The 16,919-nt window shown below is 39.3% G+C and overlaps 1 protein-coding gene across 1 annotated transcript in view; it reads right to left on the bottom strand.

The window, feature by feature from the left end:
• The window catches only part of grk3 (G protein-coupled receptor kinase 3), a 262,680-nt gene that overhangs the window by 42,440 nt on the left and 203,321 nt on the right, over positions 1–16,919 (bottom strand). Inside the window, exons 12-14 of the mRNA XM_059988030.1 lie at positions 13,201–13,295; positions 12,103–12,210; positions 3,260–3,326 (exon numbers count right to left, since the gene is read on the bottom strand). Of these exons, the coding sequence (XP_059844013.1) occupies positions 3,260–3,326; positions 12,103–12,210; positions 13,201–13,295 (270 nt within the window). The remainder of the gene's footprint in view (positions 1–3,259; positions 3,327–12,102; positions 12,211–13,200; positions 13,296–16,919) is intronic.

Raw genomic sequence — 16,919 nt, 5'->3', positions numbered from 1 at the left:
AATATACATAGGATTGTTTGAAATGTTTTTCCACAACATTTATAGAGCTAACAGTCTTATTAAAATGCTTATTCACAAATTACAACTTGGTTGAATTATGAATTGTTTTATCTGAAGAGTAGCTGAGGCTTGAAGACGATAATCTTTTTTGTTTATCTACTGGTTTATTGTCCTGGGTCAGTTCCTTGTAGACTTCTTTGTAACATGAAAGGATTTACGTTCCTCTTGAAGTTAAGACTCTTTTGAATGATGGGGTGAAGATCTGAAACTCCTACACAGGAATCCTGGAAGGGCTGCAGCAATAGCAGCTGGTTTGGCAGGCTTGGTCTTGCTTCTCCTTAGTGTTTCTCCTGGATGCAGCTAATTGCTGAGGCTCCCTCCTTTTCCATTTCTTGGTGAAAATTAATTAGTTTGATTGCCTTACCCTTTTCAATACCTTTAAACCCCTCTCCTTTCAGCTACTGGCCAGTTTCACAATGTCACTGTCTACACACTGTTGGTAGCATGGAAGCCTCTGATATTATTGATGAACTCAGTAGGTAAATAGTCATTCAAAGTTGAAGTTGCTTCATCCTAGACCTCCTGGATAAAGCTAGTGCAGTTTTTGCACACCTGTCAAAATGAATCAGACTGCCGACTCTCCCTTTGGCATTTCCCCCTGGGACTTCTCTACAAAATTTCCAGACAGGGAAAAATGAAGTTTTAATAATGAGCTGATCTGTAGAATGTAAAATTGACATTAATTCAGGAGGCAAAGACTTAGCAGAAATATGTCTTCCTGCTGAAGGGACTTGGCCCGAAACGTTGACTGTACTCTTTGATGCTGCCTCGCCTGCTGAGGTTACTCCAGCATTTTGTGTGTGTTGAATGAGAGATTCTTTCTCAGAAGGAATTCCTTCATTTCCAGTTCTGCAGTCTTTTAAAGAAAAAAGTTGTGACCAGGCTTTTTTTTAATAGAATGTCACTCTATTGGCTAATATTTCTTGAGCTAATACTCCTTATACATGCGTCTTTTTAGCTCAGTATATTTTAGTGGATTTGCGCTTAATCCCCATTCACTATTTGCATACACGTTGCTTTTCAGTTCAATAAATTCCGTCGTCCACTTGTTTTAAAAAAAGCTCAATTTCTACACAATTGAAATTAACCAGGTTTGGAGGTCTCATCTCTGATAAATTCCAAAAATGTTGGCTTAATATCGCAAGTATCATCCACACCAGCAGATCCTATTTTGTTCGGCAATTTCTCACATTGCAGATAATAATGCTAAACAATCTGTAAAGCCAATCTCTACCAACAGTGAATAGCTTGGCTTCATTGTTTTCCTTCACTTCCAGTCAGAAGTCACACAGATGCAAAACTTTAGTCCTAACTATATCTGATTTCTCAGTACTGGTCATTTCTTTGATTAACCATTTTTTTATCCTTAGCTAAATGAAGAATTCTTGCCACTGACAACACTTTAAAAACTCACAGGAGTTGTTGATTTCACACAATCTCTAAATTTTTGACACATTTCTAATGGTATGCACAGTTGATTCATTTAAACTGTATTAGTGAGCAATCAACACAGCACTATAGTCTTCTAAATTAATCAATGACTCTATTTTCTAGGCTTGGTGACACGTTCTTCAGTGAACATTGTCATAAGCTTTCATCAACACCTTTTTAACAAGAATGTGAGCTGATAGCTAACTATCTGGGGGTTGGCGCCAATTGAACAATCAGTCTACCACCTAGAGCGTAAATGTGTAACAGGGCACTAAGAGAGTTAAAGCACTGATCACGAAATATTAATCACATAGACAGGGTGTGAGCCCATGAGTGGCTGCATTTCTCACCAATCTTGCTGATTAAAGTGTCGAGGAAGATTGTAATCAGCAAGAACAAGAGCAGAAGGCGAGCGGGTATTCAGCCTGTCTGCCTGCATTTGACTGGTCTCTTTCTCCCTCTCGCTTGCTGCTGCCGGAAGAAGGTGCCTGCGTGTCACCAATCTCTCTCTCGCGCTGCACCCAGAGGAAGGTGCCTGCGTTCGTTCGATCGGTCTCTCTCTCTCTCTCCCTCGATGGTGCTGGAGTCCTGGGTCTAGGCACGGTTTTTGCTGTTTTGATCAGGGAGGACTGGCTCTGTAGCCTGCAGTCAACGCAAGACTGAACTCCACTGAACATTCCTAGACTGCTTCAATGGCTTTGTGCTTTGACTTCACTTGGTTTTTTGCCGTTTGTGCAATTTGTTCTTATTTTTGTGCTTTGGGGGGTGTTTTTCTTTGAAGGCGTTCCATGGTTTTCTTTCTTTCGTGGCTTTTCTGTGGGAAGAGGCATCTCAGGGCTGTATACTGCATACATACTTTGATAATAAATGTACTGTACTTTGAATGAATCGGTACCACTTTAAATTGTGTAACCAGAGGACAATTGTATCATAAACCCTGATACTCTTCCTTCCATCCTTCTCCTATTGTATCGCCTAACCCCACATCCAGATCTCCCAGTTATCACAGCATACTTCTGATTCCATTTCAAGTTTAGCTCCCATGCCTTGCTGTGACCTATTATTTTCACACTAACTTGGCAGATTGATCATTATTTCTTGGGTAATAACTAGTTCCTTACAGAAATCATATTACTGTATAAGGATGCTGATTTCTATTTTTTGGACAATCCACTGATGTGACTGCCATTGTGAAAATCTGCAATACAAACCTCCACTTTCCAACGCACCAAAGCAGTGATCGCGATTTCACTTAAGATGAATATTTAAGAGCACTAAGCCACAGAAATGCTTAATACTTTGCTCTCAGTAAAGTTTTGCATACACCAATGTCACTAATATAACAGAAATACACCTGAAGTTATTTATCACTTTACTTGATGAGAATCATCACTCTTCAAAGATTCAATATTACACCTTCACTAGTCCAATATAAGAAACAGTTCCAAAAACGCATTTTATAGGTTTCTTTCTATTCAGAAAGCACTGATATCTGGAGAAAGCTCTTCAAAAAAGTTAAGAAACTAGTCCTTAGGCTAAGGTTTCAAGCTGTCCAAAAATTATTTAGTGAAAACAAATATTATATCAAACAATTAAAATGAGCCATAAATGCTCATTTTCCCATAACCAAATTTTAAAAATTAAATCAGTTTAAATATAAACAGTTATTTGGCAAAGTCTGAAGCAGCATGACTGATCCAATTTAGAAAATCTTCCTGTTGCAATGTCTGATGAATGGTTGTGCTTGTGGAGAGATCTGTTTTCTTACCATTGTGAGTGTCATGCGGTCAATCTCATGCTTGTCTTTCGTCTTGTGCTGCCGGAAAGGACTGTGTCTAATGGGTGAAAAATATACTTTATTATCAGACACCAAAGCAATTGATTGAAACATTACTAACAAGCCACTGGGCAGATGGTCAGTCGCATGTGAATCTTGTGAGAAAAAGAGAAATAAAAGGAAAACTTGAGCAACTTGGCAATTTTAATGTTTAATATACAAATCCTTTCTGGGAGACAAGGCTGAAAGTATATACTATGTTAATAATCATGAAACATGCAAATGGGGCCAGTTTTTGACACAGTTTTAAGGAACTGGTTCAAAATCTTGTATGTGTTATTTTAATATATTTTTTTCTTCATTCTCCCTTTCAAATCTGTGCTCCTTCAGAATCCAGTGACCCCTCTTTCCTTCAGACTGTGCTGTGAATCCCTTAAGGCAGGGGTTTCCATCTTGGGATCCATAGACCTCTCAGTTAATGATAAGGGGTCCATAGCCTAAAAAAAGGTTGGGAATCCCTGCTTTATGGGTATTCTGCATTTCAGGTTAATTCAGAATTGATACTTACAATTTTTTTGGTAATGGCAATAACAATTCAAAAACAAACATAAGAACGTCAGAAATAAAAGCAGGTGTAAATCAGTTATCCTGCTCCACCATTCTACAAGTTCGTGGCTGATCTGCGACGGACACAGCTCCACTTATTTGCCATTTACCCACAATCCTTAATTCCCTTTCTAAACAAAAAAAATTCAATCTAATTGTGTCTTAAATATATTTAACATGGTAACCTCCACTGTTTCCCCAGGCCAAACATTCTACAGATGGGATTCCCTGCCCAGGGAAGCAAGAACGAAACAGAAGGCTTTAAGTTTAAAAACTCAGCAGGTCAATCTGCATCAAAAGAGGGAAAAGGTGCATGCCAAACATGGACTCCATTTGTCAAGATGAGTCGTACAGGCAGGCAATTCTTGGTGAGCTGAATCAGTGACAATCTATTCAGCTAGGTTGTCATGGCATCAGAACTGTACAAAAATTTTCTCACCCAATCTACACATTCATATTTTCCAGTAGGGGGCAATAAACAATATTCATCAACATTGAATCCTGGCTAATTTCCCCACTTCTTTTGCAGGTTAATTAAGGCAGCTGGATTAACGTATTAGCTGCCACAGATAGGTTGAGCTATTTCACTGAAGATTGTGGACAGAACCTTGTACCTTCCAGTCTATATTAAGCAACATTGAGATAATGCCTTCTGCGGACTTTGTATAGATTTTTCTGCCTTAACAATAGTTTATTTTCATGAATGAAATTGGAACTTCTTGTCTTTCAGTTTATTTCTCAAGTTATGATACAATTTCTGAATAACTTTATTTTCACAAACTGTAATCCCAGTAATATTTTATTCATCAATATGCATCACCTAAATACAATAGCTTAAATGTTATTTGTCTTTTAAACCACCAGGTAGCAGTCATGTTCAAGCATCCCCATTTGATGGCATGCACATAGTCCAGGGGTGGGAAAACTTTTTGACTTGTGGGCCACAAAGGGTTCTAAAATTTGACAGTGGGGCCGGACCAGGAGCAGATGGACGGAGTGTTTTGGTAATATACCTCATAAGAGAAAATAAAATATCATGGGATATGTAGAAAACATGTGCTTTAATTTCAATTGAAAATGAACAAATGCATAACAACAAAATATCTGTCTTTGAAGTCCCATGGTATTTAGCTATTTATAGAAATGACTTTTAAAACACTGAAAATTAAATGAATAAAACACAGCTTTTTTTAATAGTAACAGTTATTATTTTAAAGCACTGAAAATTCTGTTATCCTTCAAGATATTATCATCATCACTCTCCTCCTGACTGTCTTTATTTCAAAAACGGTAGGAGATGCAGGTCTACTTGTCCTGCTCCTTCTTATTCGATTGTCCCCTGTGCCAAAACTCAACAACGACCAGCACTAGGACAGAACAGTGACAGCGCGCCAGTATGCGGAGCGCGTTATTTGATCTGGAGCGCATTTTTTATTTTGAGAACGTATGTGCACCTGCGCACTACTCATGTCCATCACTTAAAAGAAATGACATGTAACATGTAAGGCTTATTGAAAAAAATATTTTCAAATGCATTTTTTACATAACACAACGAAGAAACTTATTTTTAATTTCAGTGGGAACAGTGTTGTTGGTCTCCCTTTTTAGCCAGCGCATCAAAGTCTGGATTTAGTTTTGTTGTGGCGATTCTCAGGATGGATCTGAGGTGTTGGTCAGTTAACTTGGATCTGTGGCTGGCTTTGTTGATGTTCATGACGCTGAACGCCTGTTCACACAAATAGGTCGAGCCGAACAAAGAGTAAAGCGCAAATGTGGAGTAATACGCTGCACCTCAACAAAGGTCAATGTATATAGAGTGCGTTATCTTTTGGGAAAACGCCAGAATTGCGGGGAAAAAACATTAACAAGGTTTATTAATATAATTTCATCAAGTTCTGCAGGCCGGATTAAAAAGCTTAACGGGCCGCATATGGCCCCCGGGCCGTAGTTTGCCCATGCTTGACATAGTCTGAACATTTAATGGGTCATTTTCTGCAAAGCTGTGTCCTGCTGCTCTGTTGACCTGCTGTCTAATAGGAAGAGGATTCTTTCTTTCTATCCACCTCTCTAATCCCTCTGGCTTCTCTGAGTATTAAATCATCAAGTGTTTGCTCACATCACTTGAATTGGACCATCCCAGGGGAGGTCACTGCTGTTGTCATTGCCATCTCTTCTCCTTTACTGGAACACTCTTGCACCGCTCTTTAAAGGGCAACATCAAACAGAGTGATTTACTTCTGCTGCACAGCACCTGCAGGAGCCTGGCCATCCCCACCACATTGTGAAGAATAGAATCCTGTTTTATCAACAGGTTTTAATTTTGAAAGGAATTAAGGAATCAGAAGAATTTATTAAAACTGCTTTAAGAACTGTATTCTCAGTACAGTTCCAAAAGCAAGTTTAATAAAACAGTGGACAGTCAGCACCTTTTTCCCAGGGTGAAATTGGTTAATACAGGAGGGCAAAGGTGATGGTAGAGACAGATTCATTAGGGAGATTTAAGGGACCTTTAGATAGGCATGTGGATGAAAGTGTGGAGAAAAGTGTTAGATTGATCTTGGAGTAGGTTAAAAGTTCAACATAACATTGTGGACAGAAGGGCTTTTGCTCTTTCATTTGCTTATTCCTAATAAAATCCCCAGGAACTTAAATTTACTTGAGTTTCTTTTTTCTCCAAAAAGTGATACCTTTTTGTTGTGCAACACACAAAATGCTGGAGGAACTTAGCAGGTTAGGCAGCATCAATGGAAATGAATGCTGAGAACCTTCTTCAGGACTGGAAAGGAAGGGTGAAATGCCCGAATAAAAAGATGGAAGGGAGGCAAAGGAGGACCAATTAAAAAGTGATAGGTTGAGCCAGATGTGTGCAAAAGGTAAAGGGAAGGAGAAGAAGGAATCTGATAAGAGAGGAGAGTGTACCATGGGAGAAAGGGAAGAAGAAGGAGCACCAGTGGGACATGACAGGCAGGTGAGGAGAAAAGGCCAGAGTGGGAAATAGGAGAAAAGAGAAGAGGAAGGTGGAAAAGAAATGATCGGAAGGAGAAATCAATGTTCATGCTATCAGGTTGGAGGCTACCTAGACTGAATATGAGGTTTTGCACTTCCACCCTGAGAGTGGCCTCAACATAGCAAAAGAGGAGTCCATGCACTGATACGTTGGTATGGGAATGAGGATAGGAAAGAAAATGATTAGCCATCAGGAAATTTGGCTTCTGGCAGATGGAGCAGAGGTGTTCGACAAAGAGGTCCCCCAATTTACGTCAGATCCCACTAATATAGAGGAGGCCACAATGGACACAACAGATGACCCCAACAGCTTTGCTGAAGCATTGCCTTACCTGAGAGACTGGTTCTTGTGAAATAAAAGCATTTTGAATAGAGCTGTCCTGTTTCCTTTAATCTATCAACATCTATTTTCGATGCCATACTTCATATTACATATTAGCCAAAGGAGTAGCTTCTAACTTCTTTTGTCTTGATTCAGCTTCAAAGTCCCAGCAAACTCTAATCTAATTTTGACTTTATTTTTCTGAATTTGTTGTCTGAGCTTTGTAAATTAGTGGGTTTGAACACAGCTTAGGACAGTGCTGCCTCATTGAACAATATACTAATATCGATAGGGAGCAACAACCTGAGATGCACACAAATTAATTGTATGTGGGGGGTGGAGTTTAAATTTCACATACAATAACTACTCATTTCCCCTACCATCAGTGTACAATCCTCATCCCCCATCCCCTGTCCATGAGGCGGCACAGTGGTTAGCACAATGCTTTGCAGCACTTTTGACCCAGGTTCAATTCCCACCACAGGCTGTAAGGAGTTTGTATGTTCTCCCCATGAGCATGTGGATTTCTTCCAAGTGCTACGATTTCCAGTTGGTAGGTTAATTGGTCATGGTACTAACTGTCCCAGGATTAAACCGGGGAATTGCTGGACAGTGCAGCTCAAAGGGCCTGCTCCATGCTGTATCTCAATAAATAAACTAAGCAACACAGGAAAGCTTCTTGGACATATTGTATTCATCACCTGCAGGCAAAAGAGCGTGTAGAAAACAAGCTGAAAGGATCCAGCATTTGTAATCCGCACCAGTGAAAGCAGGTCAAATGAACAAGGTTCCTAGTTTGCTGTGGTAAAAGGAAATAATATCTGACAACAAAAGATACATGTTTAGAAATTAGATGTACAACACCTACAAACACACCTTTGTGCCCATTGTCAAAAGCAGGTGTGCAGCAGCATTAATATATTTTATACCCAGGAAGAAGTGTTAAAACACGACCTGGAAGGTCCATGACAAGACCACAGTGCATTAAGTGCAGCTGCCAACATTTTACTGTGTAGCAACCAACCTTCTTGTCAGCCTGTAAACAGCAGCAACACATATAATGGTTGCCATGGTATTGAGAGAGACTGCAGGGAAGCTGAGTGAGCTCCGACATTCAGGCAGGGACATTGATGAAAGCAAAGGAAATACTGGCAGGAATGCACCAGGGGGTGAGGACACTCACCAGAATCATTACAAGAACAACCTAAGCCGGAGACAGATTGAGTAGTCTACTCCAAGAGTGAGAATCCCAGAAAATAATTCAAAACCTCATTAGATATGTCAAAGAGAATTGCACAATATTAACAAAACTGCCCTCTTATACAAATATACTATTCTAAATATACACACAAACTGCTAATCCATACATCCTGCCCCTCACTTTTTACCCTCCAGGCATAGACTGTGGTCAAGCCTCCATGGTAGGATTGTTGTTGTTATTCCCCGATGTGCCTTGTAGTGCAACATGTGGCAACCTTGCCGATTCTTTAGCATATTTGTTTTTTACTAGGCCGAGTTGTTAGCTCAATGCCAACCCATCACGGATGGAAAGAATGCAAGGAGCCGGCCAGATTCGAACCTGGGACCACTCGCCTCAAAGTCCGGTGTGGACACCACTACAATACTAGCCAGTAAGTTAGGATAATGGAAAAGTTTACTCATTGTCCTTCATTTTCTCCAACAATAAGGTTAGAACATATCGAAATAGAGAAGATATTGCCAGAAGCGGAGTGGCCTTCCTGACTGCAACATCTCACCAGGATGAAGAAGGCTAGGCTCTTCCGCTCAGCAGAGATTGTAAACCAGCTCTCAAGCAGACACTATAATAAATCTGCCAGGTATGCTCATTATAAATCTTCCATGAAACTGGAACATTCCCTTGAAACTAATCTGTAGTATTCATGTATGCTGCTGCATCACCACAAAGGAGAAATTATACTATGTCTTCTTGTTTCCCCTTCACGTCAGGATACAGATTAGGTGCAGGAAGTGAAGGAAGAGGATGAGGCAGTGGACAATGAAGATGATCAGTGGCACTGCCCGGGGGTAGCAGACTAGGTGAAGGACTAGGCATCAAAATGAAATGCAGAGGCACCGGCAAGCTGTTCTCAGATTAAGGAATTCAGTGAGGAGGTTCACCTGAGCTGTAGTCCATGCATCTGCTTTGCCTCAGAGAACTTGAATGAGGTCTGCAAATGGGTTGCTTTCATAACAAATCTGTTGCATATCAAGATGATAAGCGACCAATCTGTGATCACAAAGAGACACTGTGATGTGCCACTTGGGCATCAAAAGGTATCAGGAAAGTTCTGAAATGGGAATGGTTTTTGGGTGCTCAACTTAGGGTCAAAGGTCATGATTTTCTGTTTATTTATTGATTGATTTTGATTTGCCATAAATGATTCTCAAAGCACAAGCAATATTCATTGTTTTCTTATTTAGAATAACTAATTCGAGGCCATTCTACCTAAACCGAGAGGGAGGCAAGGTAAGCACCAGGCTGATTTGGAAAAGTCGGGTATGGATCGAAGTGTGGTGGCAGGGTCCAGGTCCAGAGGGCATCGATGTGGCAGAGCCCAGGTCTTACAGCGAGGAATGACCCGGTGTTGGGATGATTTATGCACAGGGCCAGATGGCAGGGCGGCAGGACCAGAGGCGAGCGTCAGACTGATTCTATTCGCTGCTCTGCGACGCTTACTCTTCTCTGCACCACGCTGAGGCCAAGGCTGTGGCCTTTTCAGGGCCTCATGTTTGTGGGCTCCACAATGCTTATTCTGCTATGCAGTGAAGTACTTCTATTAAAAATGAATAGTTTCCTGCTATAGAACATGATGATGAAATTATACAACTGATGATAATGTTGCCTTGGTATTGGCACAGTAAGTGAATTAGAATCACCTGGTTCCCAACCTCACCTCATCCAAACATAAACCAAAGAGGTGAATTCCATAAGTGAGATGAATATTGACACTGATGACAGTGCAGCATTTGACTGAGTGTAACACAAATATAGCCTATGATCAGAGGGAAAATACTCCAGTAGTTGGGATCCCAAAGGAAGATTATTCTGCTTGTCAGATTCGATCTGTGGCCTAGGCCCAAAAGCTTCCAGCTGATTCATCAATAACCTTCCTTTCATCTTAACATCAGACGTAGGAATGTTCATGGATGATTGCACAATCTTCAATTCCACTCAAACTCCTTAGAAAATGAGGCAATCTGTGCCAGTATGTAGTAGAGCCAAACAACATCAGTCATGGGTTATTCTTTCAGAGAAGTGCTATGCATCTCCAACAGCAGAGAATGGAACTATCTATAACATTTAATACATTTTCTCTGCTGAATTTATTATCAATATCCTGGGGATCATCCTCAACAAGAGACCTGTGACACAAATATCATGGCCATAGACTAAGTTAACTCCGGATATCTAATGCCATCTGGGAAAAGGCACCAAAGCATTCGGGTTCTCACGACCAGACTATGTAACAGTTTCTTCCCCAAGCTATCAGACTCCTCAATACCCAGAGCCTGGACTGACACCAACTTACTGCCTTATTGTCTTGTTTATTATTTATTGTAATGCCTGCACTGTTTTGTGCACTTTATGTAGTCCTGGGTAGGTCCATAGTCTAGTGTAGCTTTTTTCTGTGTTGTTTTTTACGTAGTTCAGTCTTGTTTTTGTACTGTTTCATCTAACACTATGGTCCTGAAATACATTGTCTTATTTTTACTGTGTTCTGTACCAGCAGTTATCGTCGAAATGACAATAAAAAGTGGCTTGACTTGACTTGGCCTTTCCACCAGCTACATGCTATGAGCCAGGATCCTATCAACTGGTATCCTCTCAATAATCCTAAACATTTATCCACTCTACCACTGGCATTTTCATCCTGAAAATGAATAAAAAGCATTTTATATACAAGGTTTCCTCAAGAGGGCTACAACCTTGTCACTGGATTCAGAGGCTTGCGTGACTTAATGATCCACAGAACTACGTTGGCTGCAGTCAGGGCTTTGTGTGTTGGCTCTTGGGAGGGTCACCCATGCGAAACAGGTCAAAGGGTAAAGGACAGACTAAGAGTGGTCCACCAGTCCTCCAGGTTTGGGGGGTTCAGCTCAGGGCTAACAACTCTGACTGGTAAAACAAAATTGTTTTAGAAACAACAATGAAGAATCCATTTACATTTGAATGCAATGGTATTCCTGAGTCTCCACTAGGGACGTATGACTGGCAGTAGAGAAAACTGAGAGGAGGCTCCTGACATGATGAAGGAAGCTCTGAACACTGCCAGAGATGGAGGACCTTCATTGCTGCCTTAAATGCCAATGGTGTAATGGACATTAAGTAAGAAATACAAAATTTACAGAGGTATTTTTTGTCCCTAAGAAATCTAAATCTCTTAGGTTTTCAAATATGACTCATATTACTGACATTAGGGATCAGATATCTGCTTTTCCTTCAACGTTTGAATGCTTCACATTTCAAAAACAGGAACTGGATCTAGTTTGATTGAAGCATGACACAAACAAGCACACATAAAGACGTAATGAAATTGAAACCTACGTTTCATCCTTGAAAAGATTTGAATTGTTCTCTAAATAAATAAATATGCATTTATATACAATGTACACACCAGAATTCATTGCAGAGAGCTGAATTATCAAATCTGATCAGTTGAATTGTAAAAAAGGGATTAAAAGCTACAAGCCAGAATGTGTAACTCCACTCAATGCTGTTAGACACTGATTCTATCAGTTTTAGGGTTGATATTCCAGACGGTCACTTTACCAGATCTTAAACTGCCCTGAAAGGGCATAACAATTTAAGTGTGCTGGCAATCTGCAAAGCTGATTTTAAGCAATTAATTTCATATAGCATTCTTGTTTAGTGACTTACCCTCGAAGTAATTTGAAGAGCATGCAGCCCAAAGAGAACCAATCTGCACTACTGTCGTATGCTGTACCTTTTTGTAACACCTCTGGAGCCATGTATCCATGTGTCCCACTGCATCAAAAGAACAAATTATGCTTCAACATAAAGTATTATTCAAAGTCCTTCTGTTGCATATTATGATACTTTTTGATATGCGCAACAAAAATGGAAGAAATGGTGACAGCTGGTTGCTCAGAGAGATGGTGGTTCATTACAATTTTGTTCTTTATCTCAGCTACTGACTAACCTCAAACTGATTGACAATGATGATGTTAACAATGGTTGTGACAAGCTTAAGCAAGGTAATTCATTATTTTTTTGTTTCTGACGTTACCAACAATCCATCAAAGAAATGTATTTGTTTATACAAGATAAGGAAGAATTTGCTTATAAAGTATGCTCGGGTGAAGAACTGGAATGTTGCTGTATTGTAAACTGGTAAGAATCATTGCCTGCAGGAAAGAAGGATTGAAATGCTGTTTCATTAGGCTGTATTCATGCATGCTTGAATTGCATTTAGATTTGAATTTGAAAGGAAAAAGTAATAAGAAGTATTAAATTATTTCCATAAATAAGATCTTGTTGCAAATAAGATAAGTGAGGAAGTTGCAAACATTTGAATTAGTAACAACATACACAAAATGCTGAAGGAACTCAGCAGGTCAGGCATCGTGTACGGAAATTAATAGATAGTTGATATTTTGGGCCAAGATCCTTCTTCAGCGAAGCATCATATTTAAATCATGGGAAATCTAAATATTGATAATAGAGGATCATAACACAAAGGGAACTATTCTAAAAGTTCAATTTAGAGTTATCCTTTAAACTTATTTTTAGAAGAAATATCATTGGCAATCTCAACATATCATAAGAAGATAGCTTTATGGGGATTTTCTACTAATTTCTTAAGGGTCTGTTGCAACTGCAGCTATTAACTGCAGCTAAGGGTTGAATTTGAGAGAAATGGCAGCATGTAAAAAGAGGAACACAATCATCTGCCAGCACAAGACTGGTCATGCTTATGCAAAAAATGTCTGCGTTAACAGGTTAGCAAGTACATACACGCTGGCATGGGGCTTCTTTTTAGAGAAATCGCAGGCAAGCCCAAGATCTGATATTCTCACGTGACCATGTTCATCCAGTAGGATATTTGCAGGCTGTGAAAATAATACAAGTAATATAATACTGCAATCAGAATCATTATAATTTCACTCATAACCCACAAGACAATTTCAATACTCATTGTGATTTGAACACAGCAAGTTAGATCCAAAGGAGTTAGCTTGCAAATGATAACTGAAGACTTTCAGGAGTTCACATTAAAATTTCCACAAAAGCTGTGGTATTTAAATATCTGAAGATAGAAAAGCCTCACAGCCTCATCCCATCACCTACATGCTATCCATGAATATCTACAAAGACCTCCTTGTCAGAGCCATCTGCCTTGAATTGAGTTGAAACATTAATCCTAATGGAGCCACTTAACTCTTAACAGCTTTGCCCTAAAATGGTAAAATGGTATACAGAAGCATCAAGGGATGATGGAATTAACATTCCGTAGCTAAAGAAAGTCAAAATAAATATAGTTTCTTTGTGCAACTTGAAAATTATTTCTTTACTGATGCCTTGGTAGTAATGGATATAAAAGATAACAAGAAAGAGCATCACTGCTAAGGCCATGAAGATCAGCACCGGCAGTCCGCTGCGTGTTAGTGATTTCAGCAGGAACACATAGCATGGTACATCACTGTAATTAACACCTTCCGCACAATTAGAGATCAAAGGCAGCAGCCTAAGTGTACTAATATATTGTCCATGAACCCAAATATAGGGACTACTTTCCTTGGCAGCACTGATTTTTAAGCTTAAAAATTGACAGCCTTCTTTCAACACGCCAAGACCATCCTTATAACCTTCTGGGTAGGACTCCGCTAGATCTCATGGGGCAGCAAAAGAGTTATAGTTATTTCATCACAACAGCTATTGCACATAAATAATAATTGTATCTTCTACTAGGTGCCCTTAATTGTTTCACTGGAGTCCCAAGCCACATCTATATCAGGTATGTCTTGTCTCGAAGGAAGCATTCTCAAATGTAATTGTCTTTATCAATGAGTTCAAGAGTTTCCAAATGATGGACAATACAGGCATGGTGGTAGTCATCTGCAGAATTTCAACTCACATACACGATCTTCTGACAGGCATCATGGATAACTTGAATATTTTGTGAATTGTTTTACAAGTTTTATCTGCTAGCTTCAAAGAATACAAAGCTGCATCCCGGGAAATCGAGCAATTCAGTGGAACCTTCTATTCCTATTTCCTTTTGAACTGTCACTTGTATCTGATCTTAGAAGCCATAAAACTTGCAGCTAAGTTGAAGTAGATCCATTTCCTGTTGAATTCCCACAGTGACCAGTTTTTGGCTGAGGTAGGAGCCTGCTCTCTATCTGCATTGTATTCTGTGATGTGTGCTTATTATGGTAGTTAGTCAAGTGGGCAAGGCCATGGTAAAAGCAAAGGATTTTAGCTACATATTTATGCTTCGTTCTGGGGACCACTGGGGTGTCATTTTTTTTGTTGACTTCCACTTAGTTCCACTTAGTTTCATTGCTTCAAGATTGTTTGTTTCACTAGTTGCTAATAAAGGGCTAAAAATATTTCTTCAACTTTACGGAACGTTTTTATTGGATTGATCAGAGAGCGCATCATACAAGGATAACAACACGTGCTAGGCTGCCGGTAGCGGCATTGGTTTGTTCAAGCTGCTGCTACGACTGATATTACTTAGGTCCTTTGTGACACTAAGAAAGGATGGAGTGCCAAGAAGTAGAGGTCAATGTTCATAAGGACAGATAGGCAATCAAAAGGTAGCAGATCATTGCAAAAGAAGTCATGTAAATATTTGACAGCAGCCCAAGGCCATCATTCTTTTTGAAAACAGGTATCATTGTTAAAATACGTCTTGCACCTACATGACTCATGGAGGCAAGGCCTGATATTCCGAAGTTTTCTGCCTCTGTAACCCCTTTGTTCACTCACTGCATAACCTAATATTTATTCAGTGCAGTCACATTTTCACCATCCGTCCTTCTCTCAACAAAAGCCTTGATGCAGTTCAAATAAATATATAATAGCAAACTTAAATGGGTAAATGTCAAATCTCTCAAATATAGATCTTTTTGTGTGATTTTTAAGAACAAAGATGCATAAAGAAAAGGCTAACATGAATTCTTAACAAATTGCTCTTTCTGTTTATTGACAAAATAAGCTTTTACGTGGAGGTTCTCTCTTCCTAATCCATGAAGAAAATAGAATGTAATAAATAAATCAACAAGCAATGAAATATCTGACTTCTGAGCTGCCATTCCTCTCCATCTTTTCCGAGTGGCTCTCATTAAATGCCACTATGTTAGATTATTTGCTTTCAGTGTGAACCAGTGGTATGTGACAAATGAAAGCAGGAAACCTTGTTGATCTGCCTGTTCCCTGTAGAGAGAACAAGTTTTCAAACCATCCCTTTTTCAATTAGGATTGCCAGCTCTCTAGGATGTCCTGGATTCTTTACAAATTAATGCTTAATCTCCAAGGAAGTGTTGCAAGCAACCCTGGAGAAAAATCGTGACAAAAGTAAATGTATTTTTAAAGAAAAATAGTTCTTTCAATATTTTTGTTCAATTATAAAAACAATGAGCAGAGAGACAATGTTGTGCTCGTTTATAAACAGTAATTACCCAAATGGAGTAACCTGTTTATCCACTTATTTTTGAATGAAATATATGGCTTTAAAGATTGAAAGAACCTGTAAGGTATAAAATATCAACATCATTCCAATGATGTAATTATTTATAAATAAAGGAACATTTACATTAAACTTCTAACCAATCATTTAAACAACACAATTAAAAGGCAACCTGTGACAGAATTTCTAACAAAACACTGGCAAAAGGAAGAAATAGGATTAATATAGATAAATACTCGACAATCAGTGCAGATGCAAAGGGCAAAAGGCCTGTTTCTATGCTATACAATCCTAATATACTATCCTTTCACATACAACTTTGATCTTCCCCCTTTCAATGAATCATTTTAATTCCTCATCATATTCCTATAGTGACCTTTCTGCACAGTTCAAGAAAAACCTACATAGCCTCACATTACAGCACCTCCCTTCCAACCAGCACATTGCAGATACAAGAGACTGCAAATACTGAAATCTGGAACAACAAGCAATCTGCTGTTGGAATTCAGTGGGTTAAGCAGCATCTCTGGGGGAAAATGAATTGTTGGTATTTGGGTCAAAATCATACATCAGGACCAAGGATCAGGATCAGCTTTTGTGTTGCTTCAGATTCCAGCATCTGCAGATTTTCATGAATCCAAGTTATACACTGTTATGTTCTTTCTTCTAAAAAATGTATGAAATTTATGTCTAATTTATGTTTTTCTTGTGAATGTTCTGTATCTGATGCTATGTGCCTATGAAGCTACTGCAAGTAAACTTTTCATTGCATTGTACCTACGGGTGCATGACAATAAACTCAACTTTGACTTTGATACAGAAAGCAATTTCTTTTGGGGCATAATTGAGAGCATCCTGACTGCCTGGTATGGGAACTGTACTTCCCTCAATCAGCAGAAAGTGGTGTGGACAGCCTAGCACATCTGTAGGTGTGAACTTCCCACTATTCAGGATATTTACAAAGACAGATATGTAAAAGGGCCCAAGGGATAATTGGGGACCTGAGTCACCCCAACCACAAACTGTTCCAGCTGCTACC

The sequence above is a fragment of the Hypanus sabinus genome, chromosome 13 (assembly GCF_030144855.1).
Source record: "Hypanus sabinus isolate sHypSab1 chromosome 13, sHypSab1.hap1, whole genome shotgun sequence".
Taxonomy (NCBI): domain Eukaryota; kingdom Metazoa; phylum Chordata; class Chondrichthyes; order Myliobatiformes; family Dasyatidae; genus Hypanus; species Hypanus sabinus.
Note: the sequence above shows the minus strand (reverse complement) of the source record. Positions and strands in the feature narration are given on the sequence as shown.